Here is a 20,113-nt window from a genome sequence, read left to right on the forward strand (position 1 = left end):
GAGACAAAAATGAAGCTTGCACAGATTTAATCTGTAAGCTAAAACTTTATGTATAATATACACACGTACTGGTGGACAGAATGTTCAAGCCAAGACAGACATCTTAAACAATCCCAAAACACAAAGCAAACTTATTTATGTACCTTTTCTAAGACCGTTTCTGGTTTATTTTATTCATCAGGTCATGGCTTTTCTCAAGATCTTCAACCCTTTATTCCTTTTTTATTTGTCTGATCTCACAGTTGACCCAGCTAGCAGCAGGAGATTGGACTAGAGACCTCTTGGAGTCCATTCAAGCCTGCATCTTTCTTTAAGCCTATGATTCCAAAAGGAATGGCATCCTTATCACCTGTTGATCACCCACCTCTCCTACAAATTTTGAAACCTGTCTAAGTGTTCGGGATGCACAGCTGAAAACACTTCAAATAAAAAGATAACAAAAACCCCCTACCAATGACGTGTCTTCACTTTGGGGTCTAAAATACTGAACACAAATTTGAAACTCAATTTCCTTTTTCAAATCAGCATCACCACTTAAGTCTTAGAACACCATGATAAAGAAATTTGAGTATGTCTTTTATTTACTTGTGATAATTGCCATAAACTGGTCTCATGCTGAAAATCTTGGTATCTATCACAGTTCTGCTTGTATCACATCTACCATAGTTTGGCCCCGACCTACAATATTCAAAATAAATAACATATTCCAGCTAATAGTTGCAGCTAAGAATGCCATGTGCAACTAACTTCTTTTAATTTACTCATCACACCAGCAGTGGGTGTGCCACTTGCAGAGAGGTTTACAATCCTCATCTTTCCTGCCATGTGCAGAACAGTTATTCCACTATCAGTATGGTTTTCATGCTGAAGCTCAAATTGCCACCTGTTATGGTTCTTCCATGAGGCACCTCTTTGAAAAAGTCTTGGTACCACACCAGGAGAAGCACAGTTTCACAGTCTCCTGAGGGACTGGTCACTCCCACACTGAGCGTTTTCCTGAAGTCTTGCTATACAGACTAGGACTGAAGTAGTATTGCTGCCTTTCAGCCTTGGCTGGCAGAACAGAGACAATTTCCTGTTTAGCTGGGATGAAATAGCTCTTTTTTCAAGTTAGAAATAGGATTTAATTTAAGGAAAGCTCACAAAGATGTTTGTGGACTACGCTTACCTCCTGGACAATGCCTCATGGCCATTTTACACCGTCTGGACTCCGCAATGGTTGGGCACGGTATTGTGTCTTTCGCTGGCTTCTTCACAATTTGTCTTGTTCTCGTTTCCAAGCCCCACTTAAATCCACATGTTTTGTTATTTCTGCTGCAAGTTCCCCACTCGCTCCACTGACCCACTTCACAGCCTTCTGACAAAGCAAAAGAAAAAAGTAATTCTTCTGGTTTGTTTGGGTTTTTCCTTTTTTCTTTTTGTTTTTTAATTACATCGTATACTGTTAGGAAGCAATACTTGAAACTTTTACTGCTAACAGGCAAGAATTAGAAACAAAATTAAAATCTTTTACAGAACCTGGAAGGATCTTTTTGCTAGCATCAACCTAAGCAAAAAAAATCAAACTATCAAATTCTATGTATAGATGTCGCATCAGTCCTAAATATTCAAAAACATTCCTGAAATAAAGAGATTTACTTATTTTTTCTCTATCTAGTAAATAATTCCTAGTTGGCTTTCACATGTATTTGAAAAGCTCAAAAGTTCACATTTCCAGGCCCTCTCCATAATGAAATGCAAGCAATACTCTTGAAAGACTCTGTCCTGACAGAATTCCTGAAATCTTATGAATTCTGAGTTACAAATTCTCATACTAGGTGATTCTACAATTAAAAGGACAGAACTTTCTGATGCACAACAGAGTGGCATTCCCAATAATGCAGCATTTTAAAGTATGGAAAATTTAGTAATAGTAGTAGAAAAGAAATCAAAGCACAATTCATCAGTCAGTATTTCCTGATATGAAATACTAAGCACCACCTTAAAAACAGTGCCATATTTGAACCTGGCCAGCCATCAAAAGAGCTACATCAGCAGCACTGCTGTGCTGGAAGACTCACCCACACACTCCATAAGCTCTTCCAAGGCTGCAAATCCAGGAGGGCATCCTCGAAAGCAGCGGCCTCTGTGCGAGTAAAAGCCAGTTTTGCATTTGGTACAAAAGTCTCTGCTAAAGCAGGAGTCGCAGTTTTCTATTCTGCATCCTGAATCAGAAGGATCATAATGAACAATAAGACAGCAAAGTTAGGGTAACACTAAAAATGAAGGGACTTATAAAGCAATAAAATAGCAAAGCCAGAAGTGCTATAATGAGGAATACTGTCATCCTGAAATCTATCTGCTCTATAGAAGAAACTAAAGGCAACTGTAACTGTCGACCACATTTTCCCTTACATCCTTTGAATTATATCTTTTTTGTAATCAAAACTGTAGATACAACCCCTAGTTTACTTATATTTGAGTTAACTACATCTTTTTGGAGGAAAAATGTAAATTATTTTTGTGTTTAAGTAATCATGATGAAACTGAGATGTAACAAATAATTTTGGGAAGCATGCACGTATTATGTGTATTGTCTTCAGTTTATAATTTATCATAGAAAGCAGGATACATTTTCTTCCAGGAGCTGACCCTATAAATAGCTGAGTAGATGCTTTAACGTAGTATATCTGATATTCATGTCTACACACATGCGTAGACACGCATGTGCTACCATGCAAAAAGTCTCAATATTTCTAGATTTAACTCTCCTTTATTATTAATCCACAAAAAAGCAACCATTCTTAAATAACTAAAAGACATAAAGCTGTAACCAATAGCAAAAAAACCCCAAAAAAACCCCAAACAAACAAACAAACAAAAACAAATGACAAACAACAAACCAAACCAAACAATTATTGCCTTCATGAAACATACTTCTCTGAAAATTTAAAAGAAATATGACCCACAATAGGTTAAACTCAGAACTGTTCAGAAACATCATATTTTATACTAAAACATGGCAACTTGAAAATGGACCAGTTATTAATGTTCATACATATACTACACACACCTACAAAAAAATACCAGGGAAAAATGTACCAAAGATTGAAAAGCATAACCCCTTATATTTGGAACAGTAATGATCACTTTACTATTAATTTAAGGAGATCTAATCCTTCAGCTAGCACACCTAATTTACATAAACTACATTAACTGTATCCTGTCTTCAGCTATCTGAAGTTGCAGCAAGAAGCATTTTTTATTCATGTCATGCAACAATATCCTAATAATTTTGCTCATTTATGTCATCCATTTATTCTTCATTCTTTTAGAAAGAAAAAAAAAGCACAAACCATAAAAACTTCTAAAATAGCTATTGGTAAATATCCCCCATCAACACTTCAAATTAGCCAATCTTTATAAAATAGATTTTAATATTTGTTCTTGAACTTTCAGCAGGCCAAAACAGGACATCCCACAACAGTTAAACAGTGTGTGTGTGAGTGAGTACGTAAAATTATTCTCTTTTAGCAACTGAGTAAATATGAGACTTTTAAAATAGGATTTCTTGTGGCACTGGCCAATAAATTAGGCAGACTGAATGAAAAGAAAAAAAGTGTATTTCAAATACACTCTGGTACACATTTGTTTGGTTAAAAGGAATGTTAGCATCACTTTGAAGCCTTGCACTGCCAAAGGTAAGCTCTGCTGGTGTTATTTAGACACGACCACACATGCTACCTGCATGCTACCAACTCTGTTGGACCACATGTCTCAAAGGGGCTTTTAGAACTTGTGTTCTAAAAGTAACACAAGTTTGGCTTCTTGTCCACACTTCAGTTCATAGGAAATTGCTGAAAATAATAATTTCTTTTTCACAAGGGTTGAACCAGTCCCCAAAGAACAGGAAGTCAATGCCCACACAATGACCCTGCAAAATCACTTCCCCAGATTAATGCACTGCAAGGCAAAACCAGTTAGATGAGCTGCTCTGGAGATGTACCACAAGAGCTAATTGCTAACTTGCTTTGTTACACCCAAGGTGTATTGCAAATATTTTATCAAATGCAACACTTAAGTCAAACATCCTGTTTGCTTAAATATTCAGAAAAAACATTTGCCTCTTGCGCACCACATGAAGCATTTTGAAAAGACATCAAGGTTTTTATAGATCATGTAGTCCAAGGATGAGGTGTAGAATAGAACAACAAAAGAAAAGATCTTGTGACCCTCCCTCACATCCAAGTGACACAATATTCTTTAAGTAATGTCTTAACTATTGCTTTCAAAGCGTGTCGGGGAGCAACATGTTAAAAGCCTTTTTGTGTGCGTGGAAGAGGGACTAAAGGAAAAACTTTCAATACAAGATGCCTTTTGATATGATACAGACACACTTAGCAGGTGAAAGCCTCCTCACCTTACGCTGGGGATACTCTCCACGAAATATCACTATTTAACACTAAGCACATACGTGAATATCTCATATTTCAACATTAAAAGAATGAATCAATCTTCTTTCAGTTTCTTGATCATACTTCAAAATTCCCATCCTATTTATATTTTTTGCTTTACCTCCTATGCCAATTTTCTTTTTTTGTCACAGTAGAGTCCTTACCATAATAACTATATTTTAGAAACATTTGTAGGTGAAGGTTGGCTGGAGTGAAGGTTGGGTGAAGGTTGGGTGGAGATTAGGCAGTTTATTTTCAATTTTTTCCTATGAAGATAAAGTACTCCAAACATGAAATTTAGGATTTGGGGGAAATTTAGAGAGAAATGCTGAAAGAATAGTAGCAATACTGTAAGAATTCTGAAATTACAACATTATTTCACCAGAGTGATATTCATCACAATACTTGGGATTACTGGGTGCTAATCATAATGATCATTTAACTCAGTAATACACCATACTGTTGCTGAAGAGCAACTAGGAGTTTGATCCTTTCTGACATCCTCCATATGCGCAGTTTGAAATGTCAGAAGATGCTCCTGCACTTAAGCCTTGTATGCATTTTTTATAAATGTTAAATAACCTAAAAAGCTAAAGAAAAGCAATAATCCAGAAGTTAGAAAAGCTAACTATCTAGAACTATCTATTTTCAATCACAAACTGTCACAACAGTAGTTAAGAAATACAGAGAAAACGTATAGAGTATATTATTTTTGGTGCCTATATTCATTTCCTTACATGGCCTAAATGCTCTGGGGATTTTTTTTTTTTAATAGAAGTGTTATTAGTGAATTATTTTAATGGTGACTGAGGTTAGTAAATTAGAATAAATGAATTCTTTAGATTCTTTTGTTTCTTAAAGTAAATTATACCAATGTGAAGAGATACAGAAAGTGTACACATTTTTAGTTGGACACCTAAATAAGCTGATACTCCACTTAGGATATTAAGATACCTTTGTTTGGAAATAAATATAACTGTGTTGAATTTTGTATTTCTTTTTGTTAATCAACATCATTATCTATGTAAACTTCCTTAAATATAGGTCTTAATGGAAGTATATTGCAGATTACTAAAATTCTTTGCATTCTATTATTTAAGTAATAAAATGGATAACAATGAATAATCTACTATGAAATCTGCAGGAGAACTGTTTGACATAACATGCAATAATTAAGAAACCAGCATTTTGAAAAATTATTTTATACTTTACAGTAAATAATAAAACCCAAGGAAATACCTTTTAGTGACCTGAACTGCTTCACTCTGAATGCTACCGTTTTCAACCCTTTAAACTTTCTGATCTCGGCATCTTACGCCTACCTCTGGAGATGAAAAGCAAAATCTTTTCTACTTTTAAAAATCCCTATCTAAATCCTTTTAAATTCCCTCCAAATTAAATAGTTAGCTTATTGATATAATTATAATGAACTGGAATAAGACAGAGGTTTTTTTTCATCTGGAGCAGATTCTTATCAAAATCAATTTTATTACTTCAATTTACTAGCCACAGACCCAATTGCTTTTCTCATGAGTCCAGTGGTTTCATTTTCTGTATAATACCAGCAGTTAGGTGATGTGGTTTGTGTATTCTTTTTATTCCACTTAAAAGATTGCCTAGAAGTTTACAACACCCAAAAAATCCTAGAGGAAACGAGACCAAAAAATTGAGATAAACATAGCTAAGATTTTAGACCCAAGAAACTCTTTAGAGGAAAAAACAGATAATGCATAACCAAGAGTATGCTTTAAAAATGCCTATTTTTTTTCTTTAAAAATAAACAGAAAATAGTTCCCACTAGAGGTTTGCAAATAGACAAGACCAACAGCCTGAGAGATTTTAGAAACAGGAAGGAGGAGGTCTGGAAATGGAAGCTAGGGGGGAGAGAGGAAGACAAGATTGGTGTGGAGTGGAGAAAGAGTTGATAAATTCAGACCTACAGAAGAATCACCCAGAGGAATTGCATACTTTTGGCAGGCATACCTGCAGGGCAACAAGGATCTGCTTCCTACCAGACCTCAAATCCCTACTGTTCCTGCTCAGCATCATGTCTCCACATAGCCCACTGGCTCTCCTACCTTCTGCTCACACCCAGGACCTCTGAGACATCGTAACACTCATACTGCAACCTATCTAGCAAACTCTCAAATTTTCTTTCCAGAGATTCATCTTTCCAGAGATCCATCTTTCCACTTGAAAGGTACGAAACAGAGGCCACCCCCGTATGAAGACTCCACACCTTCCTCTGGTATCATCCTCACATAACTGGACTTTTAAAAGCACTCAGGAAGGTCCAGAGAAATCTGCTGTTGTGTCTGAATAGCACATTTCTAAACAGATGACACTTAAAATGTTATACCATACTTCTCACAAGAGTTGTATGTAAAAGCTAAAAGAACCATTATGACCTCACTGAAGTCCATGACAGAGGTCCTAATTGCTTCTAAATGCAAGAGAAGTTTTAAACTAATAAATTTCTTATTCCATCAGACAGACCGGAGCCCATCGTAATGACTTGAATGGGTAAAATTAATATTAAAAACAATAAAGAAATATAATCTTACATGCTAAATACAGATTTTTAAAATTGACAAGTGAGAACTGAAGAAGCGCAGTACTCCAAGAGTTAGAAAAGCTAACTTACTAGAAGTCTATTTCCAATCACAGGCTGTCACAGGAGAGGCTGTAAATTCACAGCTCCATGACTTTACCTCCCAGGGGAAAGGATGGAAGAGAAGTCACTACTTTGCCTAGTGAAGCTAAGCTGGGCTGAAATTAGACAGATCTGCTTTGCTCAATTATCTTCAGTGTTGAGACAAAATAAAGTGAATCAAAAACTTAACCCTTCAACAGGGCTCTGAAATGTTGATTTATGGGACAAGATGCATAACTTCTCCAGTGGAAAGCCTACTGATAGTGTGCAATCTCTTCATTTAGTTTGACAGGACAGTAAAAAGGTGACTAACACTTCAGTAAAACATGAGTTTAGCTTACAGTATGTAAAAGTGCCTCCATGCTTGAGACCAGTTACAGAATATGCTCAAGGAAGAATCATAACTCCATGAGCTAGTATTGTGTCACACCTCCTTCCATTCTAAATTTATCACCAGCTTATAAGGTGATGCAGAATAAGCTGAATTGTAGGGAAATATAATGCCTTTGAAACTTAAAATAAAGAATAAAATGCTCCCTATTGAGATGCATGTACTTCATATTTTAACATACCTTAAGAAGAACTTTACCAGATTAGTTTCTCATACTAAGTGCAATATGATGAATTTTAAGGTCAAAATATATGTATTTAAAATATAAAAAGTAGTTGCTCATTTGTAAAGTATTTTTACTGATATGCATAATCTTGAAAATTTTAGGAGTCTCATTTTGCATTTTTTAAATATCCATATTCTGTAGCATTTCCACTGTCACACTGTCCCTTTCTAAACAAAGTAAATGGGATTTACTTTACGTTCATAACTCCCTTCATAACAGATATTTTGTAGTATGTATAGTGGAAAAGAGAGCTGGTCAATTCCTAGTAATCTTAATAACAACAATGATTCACAGCAAGTTCTGCTTTGCATGAAATCCAGGTTCCAGTGAAGACCAGTTACATATGGGAAAGCAAAGCGAGAACACTTGAGGGGATCTACAGGAGTGGAAACCAGCAACCACAAGCATATGAGAGCGCTGTCCTGAACTGTACTCACTGCCTGCAATACTGAGAGAAAATGATCATATTTTGCATAGAGAAGCTGCAGATTAAAGCTACGAAGGAAACATGGCATTCCTAAATTGAGGGGTTTGGCAGTCCTTGTACCAGAATTGGGCCCTTGCTTGAGGCATTCCCTTGTGTTTAAGAAGTCAAAGTAGCAGATGATGATGATGCATTACACTGCTGAACCTAATACTTTGATCTTTCACCCTGAGCTCTGGCTCACAGCACCCTGCTCTTCTTGCCTCAGATCTCTCTGTCTCTTCTGTAACTTCATCTATCCCCAGTCTGTTCCCATGACCATGACACTCACTCTTCCAACTCCTGCTCCCATCCCTCAGCTGCTCGCTACAACAGCACTGGTGCTACACATCTAACTTCACACTGCCATCCTGACGTGTCCATTGGCCCTCCACATCAATCTATCAGCTACACCACCTCCTGTGCAAATCCTCTCCAGAATTTTGTGGTAATTGATCCCCTGACTGCTAAAATTGCACTGACTACAACAGTCTCAAAAGGTCATATGCTCTGCCATACTACATAAGTATAGTCAAACAAGGATATATTAATGATGTCTTGCTATTTTGTAACAACGTTAAAATATTCATTACCTTTCTTAATGCATTGAATTAACTATATGTGCTTAATAAATGCTCAATTTGTTTAAAAGCTGCTTTTTATCTTGTTTTTAATGAAGACAAATGGAAGAGGAAATTATAATTTTAGCCATGTCAGACCCTCCTAGGACAAAGAGGGTGAACCTAAGCAAATGAAGTAGCCAACCAAAGCTGAAGGGAGCTGTAATTTCTATACTCTTGAGTGATTCCTCCCCCTAAAATTATAAAGGTTACTGTAACCACAGACTACGCTGAAAGGTTCAAGATAGACTTGATCCATTAATCAGTTCAACCACCGAGGTGACAGATTTCATCTTACTCTTTAATTCAGTTTCATTTTTTTCTCATGAGATTATCTCTTGAGTAGTTTAGTTCAAAGTCATTAATTATTAAAAATTTCTTGGAAAATTAACAAAGTGAAGCTCTTCCCTTGGGCATTCCTCTACAGCAGAAACTCAACACTTTTCCACCTCATGTCCAAAAACACTGCATGCTCATACTGCAGTGTTCAAGGAAATCATGTCCAGTAGGAGACTCTACACTGATTTCTAGAGACAAGTAGTTTCAAATTTCATGATTCACTGTTACTAGAAAAACAGTCTAGAACCACTTAGCAAATTCAAGACACACATATTTCTTACATGTAGAAAAGAAAATTTGTCTTGAAATCCAAAATTTCCATAATTTTAGACCTGTTGTACTTGGCTGTGGTATTTATTGTGTTACATTTGGCACTATGTTTGGCTTTTAAAATCATGTCAACATTTTCCATAAAAATATGTTGTATAGCTTCTCTAACAAAAATGGGCAAGTGTTCCAGTAATAAAATGTTAAAACAGCTTTTGTGCCTATAAAGACATTAATAGGGTAGAAATCATTTCAACTAATGTAATTCAAGCCCTATAACTCCCAGAAGGATTTTAGCATAGTCAAAGTTTTTATTATTTTTAGCTGAAGTAGAACTGTCTGAGCAATGCAGCCTTTACTAAGCATACCTAAGAGTATCTAACATCAAGTAGGAAAAAACCTATTCTATCTTTAAGGACGTTTATTTTAACTCAACTTCAATCCACAAAATGTCTGTATGTCCACAATGCTTCCTATGTGCCATGCAGGATCACCAAACCAAGAAAAAAATGAATATGTGATTTATAAATACGCCAGTTGGCAGTTACGCTAAAATTAAAATATGCGATACAAAAATCATTACAGGGGAATCAGGACTGGTCGGTAAATGCAACTGCATCATTATTCTCACAGAAGGAGACTGTCAAAGGCATGAGGGTGAGACAAATACCAAGCGCTCAACACACGCCAATATGAGTTGGACACAACTCACATTTATGCTTTTCAAAATCAATCCTGTAATTCAGAGAAAAAGACCACTTCCTGAAAGTGGTCAAAACAAAAAAATGCTATATTGAATTCACCCTCCACCTTCTGCAATTAACTTTTCTATTTTTTCCTTCTCAAGAAAGTAAAGAGTACTGCTAGTACAAACTACTTTTCCTATCTCACAAACACAGTACAGGCTAAGATAGACAAATTAATCTATTTCCCAAACCTATAAATATATTCAAAACCATTTTTACATGGGGAAGTTTTTATAGCTCAGTTTTGAGAGGTTTCAAGTAAAGAAGTTGTTGAATTCACAAATGAGCTACGAAAATTAAGGCCAAGGTTCTAAATTACTTTACAGAATGGAGACATAAACCATATACTGCTTTCATTTAATTTTTTCATCAAAACCTAACCACCTGGTACATATTAGGCAGCACTCTGCAATATTACACAGCAGTTGGGAAGAATACTATATCCATGGAGCCCACGCAGCAAATGGAAGAGGTGGGATGGGTTGGGTTGGATCCAAGCATGGTCATAAGTGCTCCTCATCCAGCCCACACTGCCACCGAGTGACCTCACATGGGTCTCAAGACTATGTGTGATGTGAAAGCCAGTACACGCTTCTCACAGCACGGTGCATCCCAGTGACATGGCACAGCACTGAGGGGGAGAGTGCTGCACATTTAACAAACACTTGATTATTCCAGGAAACAAAGAAAAGTTGTTTCTCACTTCAGGTTCTTAGGTTTGGTAACCCGATTCTGGTTAGACTATGACAAAAACATTCCCCCCCTAAATACAAATTAGAGGTAATAGCAATGATTAATAATCCATATGGCCAATATTCCACATATGAGCATATGGAAAAATCAATACGAATCAGCACAACTACCAGACAGAGGTGAAATAATCTGAGATACCAGAGCACTCATTGATTTTAACAGTTGGCCTTCTAGGCACAAACATGCAAAGAAGGAATCTTGTTGCACATTAGCAGGTTGTAAATTTCCAAATAAAATGCTTCACTAAAAGTGAGAGGTTGTTTGTTTGTTTTTAATAGTACATCTGTTTTATTACATTAGCAACACTTACATATTAAAGCATGTCTGGTGTGAGGCGTCTGGTCACCTGAAATTTGTATGGGAACAAAAAGTATGACAAGAAGCCCACCCATATATTAGTGCATGCAATAACTAGTACCTACATGAGGCACTGTTAAAATCATTCTTAATCCTTGTTTCTTAAAACTAGGAATATCTGCATTCTTTCCTAAATTTCCCTTCTAACTAAAATAATAACAATAAAAAAACAACAATAAAAATTAGGTCAATGCATCAACTGTTTAATCTGCAGAATGTTTAATCTTGGAATGAGCTGGGACATTCCTTAGCAAAGAAGTCTTATGATGATCTTGAGAACTCTGTGAAAATATCACTCTGTTCCACAACATGTCATCTTAAAAACTGAGCATAAATTATGGCCTTTCTACAAAAGCAAATGTAAGGGTTCAAAAAAATAACTCACTTGAACATCTGTTCATATCTGGCGTTCGAAGTCCATAGTACCCCGATGGGCAGGAATGCAAGCATTCACCATATTGTCTCATTCCTTCTCTTCGTAGGAAGAAGAATAACTTGTGTTGGCACCTGATGCACCCATTATCCTTTGAACAAGACAAACAACCTTTGCAAATTGGATTTGGTCCATAGCTAGCTGCAAAATAAGAAGATAAATTATACTTTAAGATCATTTGAGAATTATTTTGGCTGGAGGTCCTCTTCCCTCTAAAGTGTTACTTATCTTCCGCATGACTACAAGAAGTTCTGAAGGGGCAGTTCTGAAAGTGCACTCAGTTCATACATCTGTACTCACACTGAATAAAAAGAAATGCAATCTCTACACTTTTAATTGTATGTAGAGCAATTTAATGAATTTACACACAATACAGGTACAGGCCAGCAGAGACCAAGCTTTATAAAGTTTACCAGTAAACATTAAGTAAAAATGCAGTGCTGGATTCCAGTTTAAAGCTGGGGGCATAAGCATGCAACAGCAACAAAATAGAATCATAGAATCATAGAATCAGCCGGGTTGGAAGGGACCTCTGAGATCATCAAGTCCAACCCTTGATCCACTACTAGTAACCGCTGCGGTTACTAGACCATGGCACTAAGTGCCACATCCAGTCTCATCTTAAAAACCTTCAGGAACGGAGAATCCACCACTTCCCTGGGCAGCCCATTCCAATGCCCAATTACCCTTCCTGTAAAGAATTTCTTCCTAATATCTAACCTAAACTTCCCCTGGCACAGATAAGACCATGCCCTCTTGTCTTACTGATAGCTGCCTGGGAGAAGAGACCTCCTGGCTACAACCTCCTTTCAGGGAGTTCTAGAGAGTGATGAGGTCTCCCCTGAGCCTTCTCTTCTCCAGGCTGAACAACCCCAGCTCCCTCAGCCTCTCCTCACAGGACTTGCGCTTGAGTCCCTTCACCAGCCTTGTTGCTCTTCTCTGGACCTGCTCCAGCACCTCAATATCCTTCCTGAACTGAGGGGCCCAGAACTGGACACAGTACTCCAGGTGTGGCCTCACCAGCGCTGAGTACAGGGGAAGAATCACCTCCCTGGACCTGTTGGCCACACTGTTCCTGATCCAGGCCAGGATGCCATTGGCCTTCTTGGCCACCTGGGCACACTGCTGGCTCCTGTTCAGCTTCCTGTCAGTCCAAACTCCCGGGTCTCTTTCTGCCTGACTGCTCTCCAGCCACTCTGTCCCCAGCCTGTAGCACTGCATGGGGTTGTTGTGGCCAAAGTGCAGGACCCAGCACTTGGCCTTCTTGAACCTCATCCCGCTGGAATCAGCCCAACTATGCAGCCTGCCCAGGTCACTCTCCAGAGCTCTCCTGCCTTCCAGCTGATCGACACTCCTCCCCAACTTAGTGTCATCTGCAAATTTTCTGATGGTGGACTCAATCCCCTCATCTAAATCATCAATAAAGACATTAAACAGAACTGGGCCCAACACTGATCCCTGGGGGACACCATCAGTGACCAGCTGCCGACTGGATGCAGCACCATTCACTACCACTCTCTGGGCCCGGTCATCCAGCCAGTTCCTAACCCAGCAGAGAGTGTCCCTGTCCAAGCCATGGGCTGCAGCTTTTTCAGGAGTATGCTGTGGGAGACGGTGTCAAAGGCTTTGCTGAAGTCCACGCAGACCACATCCACAGCCTTCCCCTCATCCACCAGGCGGGTCACCTGATCATAAAAGATCAGGTTGGTCAGGCAGGACCTGCCCTTCCTAAACCCATGCTGGTTGGGTCTGATGCCTTGTCCATCCTGTAGGTGCTGTGTGATTGCACCCAGGATGATCTGCTCCATAACCTTGCCAGGCACTGAGGTCAGACTGACGGGCCTATAGTTTCCCGGGTCCTCCTTCTGGCCCTTTTTGTGGATGGGCGTGACATTCGCCAACTTCCTATCATCTGGCACCTCCCCAGTGAGCCAGGACTATTGGTAGATGATGGAAAGCAGCTTGGTGAGCTCTTCCACCAGCTCCCTCATCACCCTTGGGTGGATTCCACCTGGTTCCATAAACTTGTGGGGATCCAAGTGGCTCAGCAGGTCTCTGTTTCCTCCTGGATTACGAGAGGGCTATTTGGCAACTTCAGCACCTCAAGATATGCACCTGTAAATCACATGCCCATGGAAATCCAGCAACACTATTAGCATAATTTCTGACTTGTGAAGTGAGCAATACTGGGAGTAGAAAAGTCTCTGCAGAACAGGTACAGCACTAGCAACGTGTGCTGTCCCCTAGGTCTCAGGGGGACAACAGCTGTCTTCTTGCAGCCTCCTCTTGATCTAATAAGATTATCAAGAAAAAATTTTCAAAAAAAGAGTAACAGTTTTAACTTCTAAGAGCCTTTTTCTACAGGTTATCCAAAATGGGCTGAAAACCATATTCACAGACATTACTAAAGGAGGCCATTTAGTGCAGATTACCATTTTAGGTCACCAGCTGCTGTGCATTCAAGTCTACACCCTGATTTTGTTGGAGTATTTTCTTTTTTTCTTTTAAGTTACTTGGCTGATAAATGCAACACAAACTTCAGATGCATCAGTCTTTGTCCTTATGAGCTTGTATTATCCCACCTTTCTGCAGAATTGCAGAACACTCCTCTGTCCCCATGGGCTGTCAAGTCCTTCTCAGGAGTTGGATCAGCACAGCAGGTTAGCAGAGGGAGGATGGCTCAAGACATTCCTGAAAACAGCATAACTTAAGCAGGTCTGTATTAAATATTAAATTGGCCACAGAACTTCACAGAAATGTATCAGTTCAAACCCGGTTTACTGGAAACAAAAGAAAAATACTATTCAACAGAGGGAAGTGTCATTGGGGTCTCAAGAGTTTTTTAACAGAGCCCACCAGAAAGCAGTTGGCCAAAAGGGCAAAGGCAATGTTTAATTGTTATATTTTTAAATATTTAAAAGTATTCACACCCTAATGTAGTGATCTCGTACTTTTACCTTGTATGGCTGGATAACTGAGTTTGTTCAACTGATGACTTCACCAGCAGAACCAGGGAAAAAAAAAAGCCCACCACCCTGTGGAATCAGTAGCTGATAAGCTTTACTCTCACCTTCACACATCTGCACACCACATTCCCATTCCCTCTCTGCTCCCATCCCCCCCCAACTCTCCAAGTTCAGCATGACAGCATTCAACTCTGATCTTGTACAAAATAATCCTAGTGGGTGGCAGGCAGGACAAGAAGCCAAGCAACCTGGTGTGAAATAGCTCAGTCAGTGGGACACTGAGTACTGGAGTCCTCTGGCACCAGTCTCACCTGACGAGATCCTCTTGATGGGAATCACATCCTTACCCTTCAGCACTCTGTTAACCCTTTTGTAATGAGACACCCTACCAGACCAACTGCCCTATACTCCTAAACCAGTTCCCATCTCCTGTTGCCCACAAGACCCAAGATATAACTTTTCCTACAGTCTGACTTGTTACTATTCTCATCCACAATCCACATATTTAATGACAGACAAGAAAAGAAACAAGCAGATGGCAAGCTAGGCCTGGATGCATCCCTCATCTCACTGCCAGCAGGGATTGCCTATCTGTAACCACATCAAAAAATATGGGACCACGTACTCCAAAGCAATTGTTGCTTAACACATGGTGGGCAATCCTGTAGACTTCTGAATTCCCTTTTTGCCTCCTTGCATCTCACATTCAGTAAATTTGTACATGCAAGCTTATTCAAGGTTCCTCAGAGAAGCCTGTATTATAATAAAAATAATTAAAAGAAACAAAGCAAAAGCAAAGATGCAAGATGCCTGAATGTATTCACCACTCAGAGTGGTTTTTGGAATTTGAAACAGCTGAAATCAGGATCTGATTTTGACTTAGGGCCCAGCCAATTGCTGAATATAGGTAAAACTGTCTCAAAGTGGGAAAAAGATCTTTGTACAGGAGTTACCAGTGCTCACTGAAAGAGCTTTAAACTAGCTGTCAAGGGGGAAAAGGATAAATCAAGGGTAACTAAAGATAAATCCAGGGGCAGTATGCCAGTGTCTGAGGGACAGAGTGCTAGCAAGGTCCTTAGTCTCCAATCTCAGGGGAAGCAGGAAATGGAAATACATTTAGCAACGAAGATGCCAGGGTAATTCATGGGTTAGAAACCATGGAAGCACCTGAGAATAGTCACGTAGGAATTAAGGCTTCTCCCCCACAAATAAGGTGCTGGGATCAATAGCACAGCTGAAGTGCATCTGCATCAATGCACGCAGCATGGGTAACATGAGGAGCAGAAAGTCTCTGTACAGCAGGAAAAGTATGACATAGTTGCCATCACAGAAACATTGTGCAAGGAGTCACACAACTGGGATGTTGCAAGGAATGGCTATAAACTCCTCAGAAAGGACAGGCAAGGAAGGGAAGGCGGTGGGGTAGGCTTGTACGTTATGGGGTGTTTTGGTTGTCTAGAGCTTGATGATGGGAAGGATAGGATTGAGTGTTTGTGGGTAAGAATCAGGGGGAAGGCCAACAAGGCAGGTATCATGGTGGGAGTCTGCTACAGACCACCCAATGAGGATATAGAGGCAGATGAAATACTTGGTAAGAGGCTGGGAGAAGTCTCACAATCCTCACCCTTGTTCTCATGGGGGATTTCAACTTACCAGATGTCTGCTCAAAATACAACACAGCAGAGAGGAAAGAGCCTAGGAGATTCCTGGAGTGTGAGGCAGATGACTTCCTGACACAGCTGGTGAGGGAGCAAACTAGAGAAGGTAACCTCTGGACCTGTTGTTTGGGAATGGAGAAAGACTTGTGGGTGATGTGATGGCAGGAGGACATCTTGGGTATAGTGATCACCAAATGGTAAGAGTTTTTGGTTCCTGGTGAAGTAAGGAAGGGGGTCCACAAAATCTCTGCCCTGGACTTCCAGAGGGCAGACTTTGGTCTGTTTAGGTCTCTGGTTAATAGTGCACTTGGGAAGCAGTCCTGAAGGCTAACAGAGTTCATGAAAATTCCAACTTCTTGGCTACAAAATGTGTCTCTTTCCTTTATGACTGCCCATGTTATTCTCTTCAAGCACCTTTTTTTCCTGTTTCTGGTAAAATGTCTTTGTTCTGCAGGAAAATTTAATTATGCTGACTGGCTTCAACCATGGCTCTCACAGAAAAGTAGCTAGCAGCATAAAATGAACTTTCATTATCCTGTACTATTTTTTGTTCAGGAGATGGATGGCACATCTTTCACAGCTTAAGGTCAACTCAAGATATATGAAAGAGTTCAGTAATACAGTAATTCCGTAAATTGTACATTTTAAGTTACACATAGGTTTCCCAAACTGTAATATCCAGACCTTTGTCCTTTATCTCCCAGCCACTCTTAAAAAATTTTTTTAATTTCTATGCATTTTTTCCCCCTCTTATAGGAACACTGTGAGATGCAAACTTGTAAACTGCTCTGAGATCCTCAGATATGAGGTACTGTATATATGACACATTTATTGTTACTTACATGAATTATTATTTAACTCATACATTGAATTTGGATACCAGAGTTCAAGATTGTCACATAATTAATGGTCACATAGTGATGAATTTCCCTGTTGGTCTCCTATTTACTAAGTGATAATAAAACCCCAAAAATGCATCTAATATTTTTCTTTCTTTAGCACATAAATTTTTTTTAAAAATTGCTGAAGAATTATACAGTGGTAAGGGAAAATAATACGATTTGTATGTTGTAATTCAAAGAGTAAACTTTATGAAAGAATCTGAAAACTTCCCACTGTGCTGCTTAGGCACCAAACTGAGTAATTTCTGGGTATTATGTATGCAGTTATTGTAAAGTGCGTATCACTGAATCAGGGTTCTTCCACATTGTTGTTGCTTATATTCTTTTCAGAGCTTCACAGGAAGCTCTGACTTCTACAACCTTTTTATTACTTCAGTTTGTCCCAAAGCAGGGAAAAATCACAATATGCTCTACTAATAAATTACTTGGACAATGGACATACAGCCCAACAAAACAAATACTGTAGCACTGGTTTTGGTGTCACATAAGCATGCCTTCTTGAATATACCCACTTAACTGTCTCTCTTTTGCCCCTATATACACAGGCTATAATTAAATCCTACAAAATCCTCCCCGCCGCAAAGTCTTCTCGTCCCATCTCATTTCTTAACATAGCAAATAGAATGTATTCTTATCACATACAGCTTTTTTGAGTTCACACATAATTGCTCTTTGAAGGAGGAAGTGAACGCCTCTGCATTCAACAGAAACATCTCTACACTTCCTTTTACATTTCTTTAGAACTTCTTCGTTTTCCTTCTATATTATAGTGCAAGAAAAAATAATAAGCTTGCAAAACGTGGTCAATCACATTCCAAGTTACCAACTGCATCACTTGCAATGTAAAACATCACGCTAGTCATCCTTATTTCAACCCTCCCTGGAACACCCTCCTCAGCACTGTGTACCAGGCAGGCAGGTTTCCTCCAGCCAAGTCCCTCATGGAGACTTGTTCCTTCCACAAGGCCCACAAATGTTAACCAGTGTCAGAGCACTGCTGTCATCACATCATAAAACTGAAAATGCACACATGCTCTAAGTTAGCACCATCCTCTGGCTCTCAAAGCACATGATTGCCCTGGTTGTCTATTACGACTGTAAGGTCCTTGCAGCAGAAGTAATGTTTTGTACAGCCACATAAGTACATATACAAGTGTGAACACTGCACATAAACACAAACACACACCTTAACACAGATAACCCATTTTCTATTCCTTCTGCTTCTACAACTATAGTCTAGAGCATTTCTATATTTAAAGAAAAAGCATTTACAGACTTGATTCCCTATGTAGTGCCTTTATATCTGGTATTAAGTTTGCCAAGTTTAAAAAGGTTACTTGAGAACACAGACTAGTACCCAAACACTGAATGAAACACTCCTGAACCCAAGGGTGTTCAAAGTTTCATGGTTTGGATCCATATCAAGTAAAATCAAATGTCAGCTAATTACTTTAACTCTTGTCTAGATCAAATGTATTTAAGCCAGATTGCTGAAGCAGTTTTAAGTGAATTGTTATGACTATTTGAAATCACAAGAGAATCAACAGTGCAAAATGAGTCTAGCCTGTTCCCCACAAGAATACAAGTTGTTCTGTAAGCAAGAGAACTTGGAGCATTGGATTTTTACTTACTATCCTGCAGTCCATACCACAACAACTGCTTCTAATTTTTGTCTTTCTTATATACCCACTTGTTGGGTGTTACAAAGCTCTTTTGAACCTGGTGCTTCAGCTCACCACAAGAACCTGGTATTTTTATGCTTCCATAAAAACCAGGCTGAAATGGACAAATGAATCCAAAACCAACTGGAGAAAGAGGAGAGCTGGGCAGAGAAACAAGCAGGAGGAAAAGTCATTCCTTGAACAAAATTTCTTTAGAGAGCCAGGCTAACATGCGCATTATGTCCCTAATATCACTTGCTGTCTGTTCGCTGTGTCACTATTTGGCAAACTTTGGTCTTTTGAGCTCTCTGAAGTCAGAAACTGGGCTTGCTGATGCAACATCCAGCTTAACAGCACTCCTGCTCTAACTGGGACTGCAGCCACATAAATGCTGGTAATTGGATTTTAGTACAGATCTTGCAGAAATGTCTCCAAGACACTTAACACTGTAAACATGAGATGTGCAGATGGGATTCAGAGAAGGGAAGCAACTAAAAAATCATTAGAAGCTGCACTTATTACAGAAAGAGTAGATTTCATAATCCTGAATTCAATTAATGCTATAAAGATATCCCATACATATCGCAATAAAACCAACTTAAATACATTCATGCTTGGCATAGCATATGTATTCAGGGTACCAAAGAATGGAACAAGATATATAGCCTTATTCCTACACCAATATTACACAGGATACCAATGTATTAAGACTGTAACACTCCAAGTTCACTGTAGTGAAAAAACATCTGATGGGCTATGAACAGAAGCTGGCCAAGAAAAATACCTATTTTTCATTAGAACTTTGTGAAAGCAAAAGTAAGTTTTAGACAGAGAACCTCAATAACAAAACAAAACAAAGAAAAAGGCTAGTTTGTTTCTAGTAATTATCTTTCAGAGAATTAAAAGATTCAAGGTCAAAGGGGATTTTTATGACCAGTTAGGCCAATGCCCGGTACAAAGAAGCCACAGAACTTGTGCTTTACTGAAACATATCATTTAAGAAACCATTCAATCTTAATTTTTAAATTGTCAGTGGTAAGGAAACCACCACAACCTTTGTTAAGATATCATAGGGGCTAATCACTCACACTGTTGAAAATCTGCAGTGGAATTTTGAACTTCAAATAGTAACCACTGGACCTTTTTATATCTTTGCCTGCCAGTTTGTTAACAGTTTTTCAATGTTTTTTTCCCAATGCAGACCCTCTGATCAGGTCAAGTCCTAGCCTTCTCATGGGTAAGATA

General features: G+C 38.8%; 1 protein-coding gene across 4 annotated transcripts in view; it reads right to left on the reverse strand.

Annotated features, from left to right (window-relative positions):
• RSPO2 (R-spondin 2) overlaps window positions 1–20,113 on the reverse strand; it is a 102,504-nt gene that overhangs the window by 37,258 nt on the left and 45,133 nt on the right. For 2 of the 4 annotated variants that reach the window (XM_051785187.1, XM_051785190.1), the window contains 3 exons: window positions 11,634–11,822; window positions 2,061–2,204; window positions 1,169–1,357 (listed from right to left, as the gene is read on the reverse strand). In XM_051785187.1, coding sequence (XP_051641147.1) covers window positions 1,169–1,357; window positions 2,061–2,204; window positions 11,634–11,822 — 522 coding nt within the window. Of the gene's footprint in view, window positions 1–1,168; window positions 1,358–2,060; window positions 2,205–11,633; window positions 11,823–13,492; window positions 13,560–20,113 lie in introns of those variants that run through there. The other 2 variants (XM_051785189.1, XM_051785188.1) reach the window with 2 other exon arrangements.

The sequence above is a fragment of the Manacus candei genome, unplaced genomic scaffold, assembly GCF_025592945.1.
Source record: "Manacus candei isolate 608988 ecotype Guabito, Panama unplaced genomic scaffold, ASM2559294v1 h1tg000019l, whole genome shotgun sequence".
Lineage (NCBI taxonomy): Eukaryota > Metazoa > Chordata > Aves > Passeriformes > Pipridae > Manacus > Manacus candei.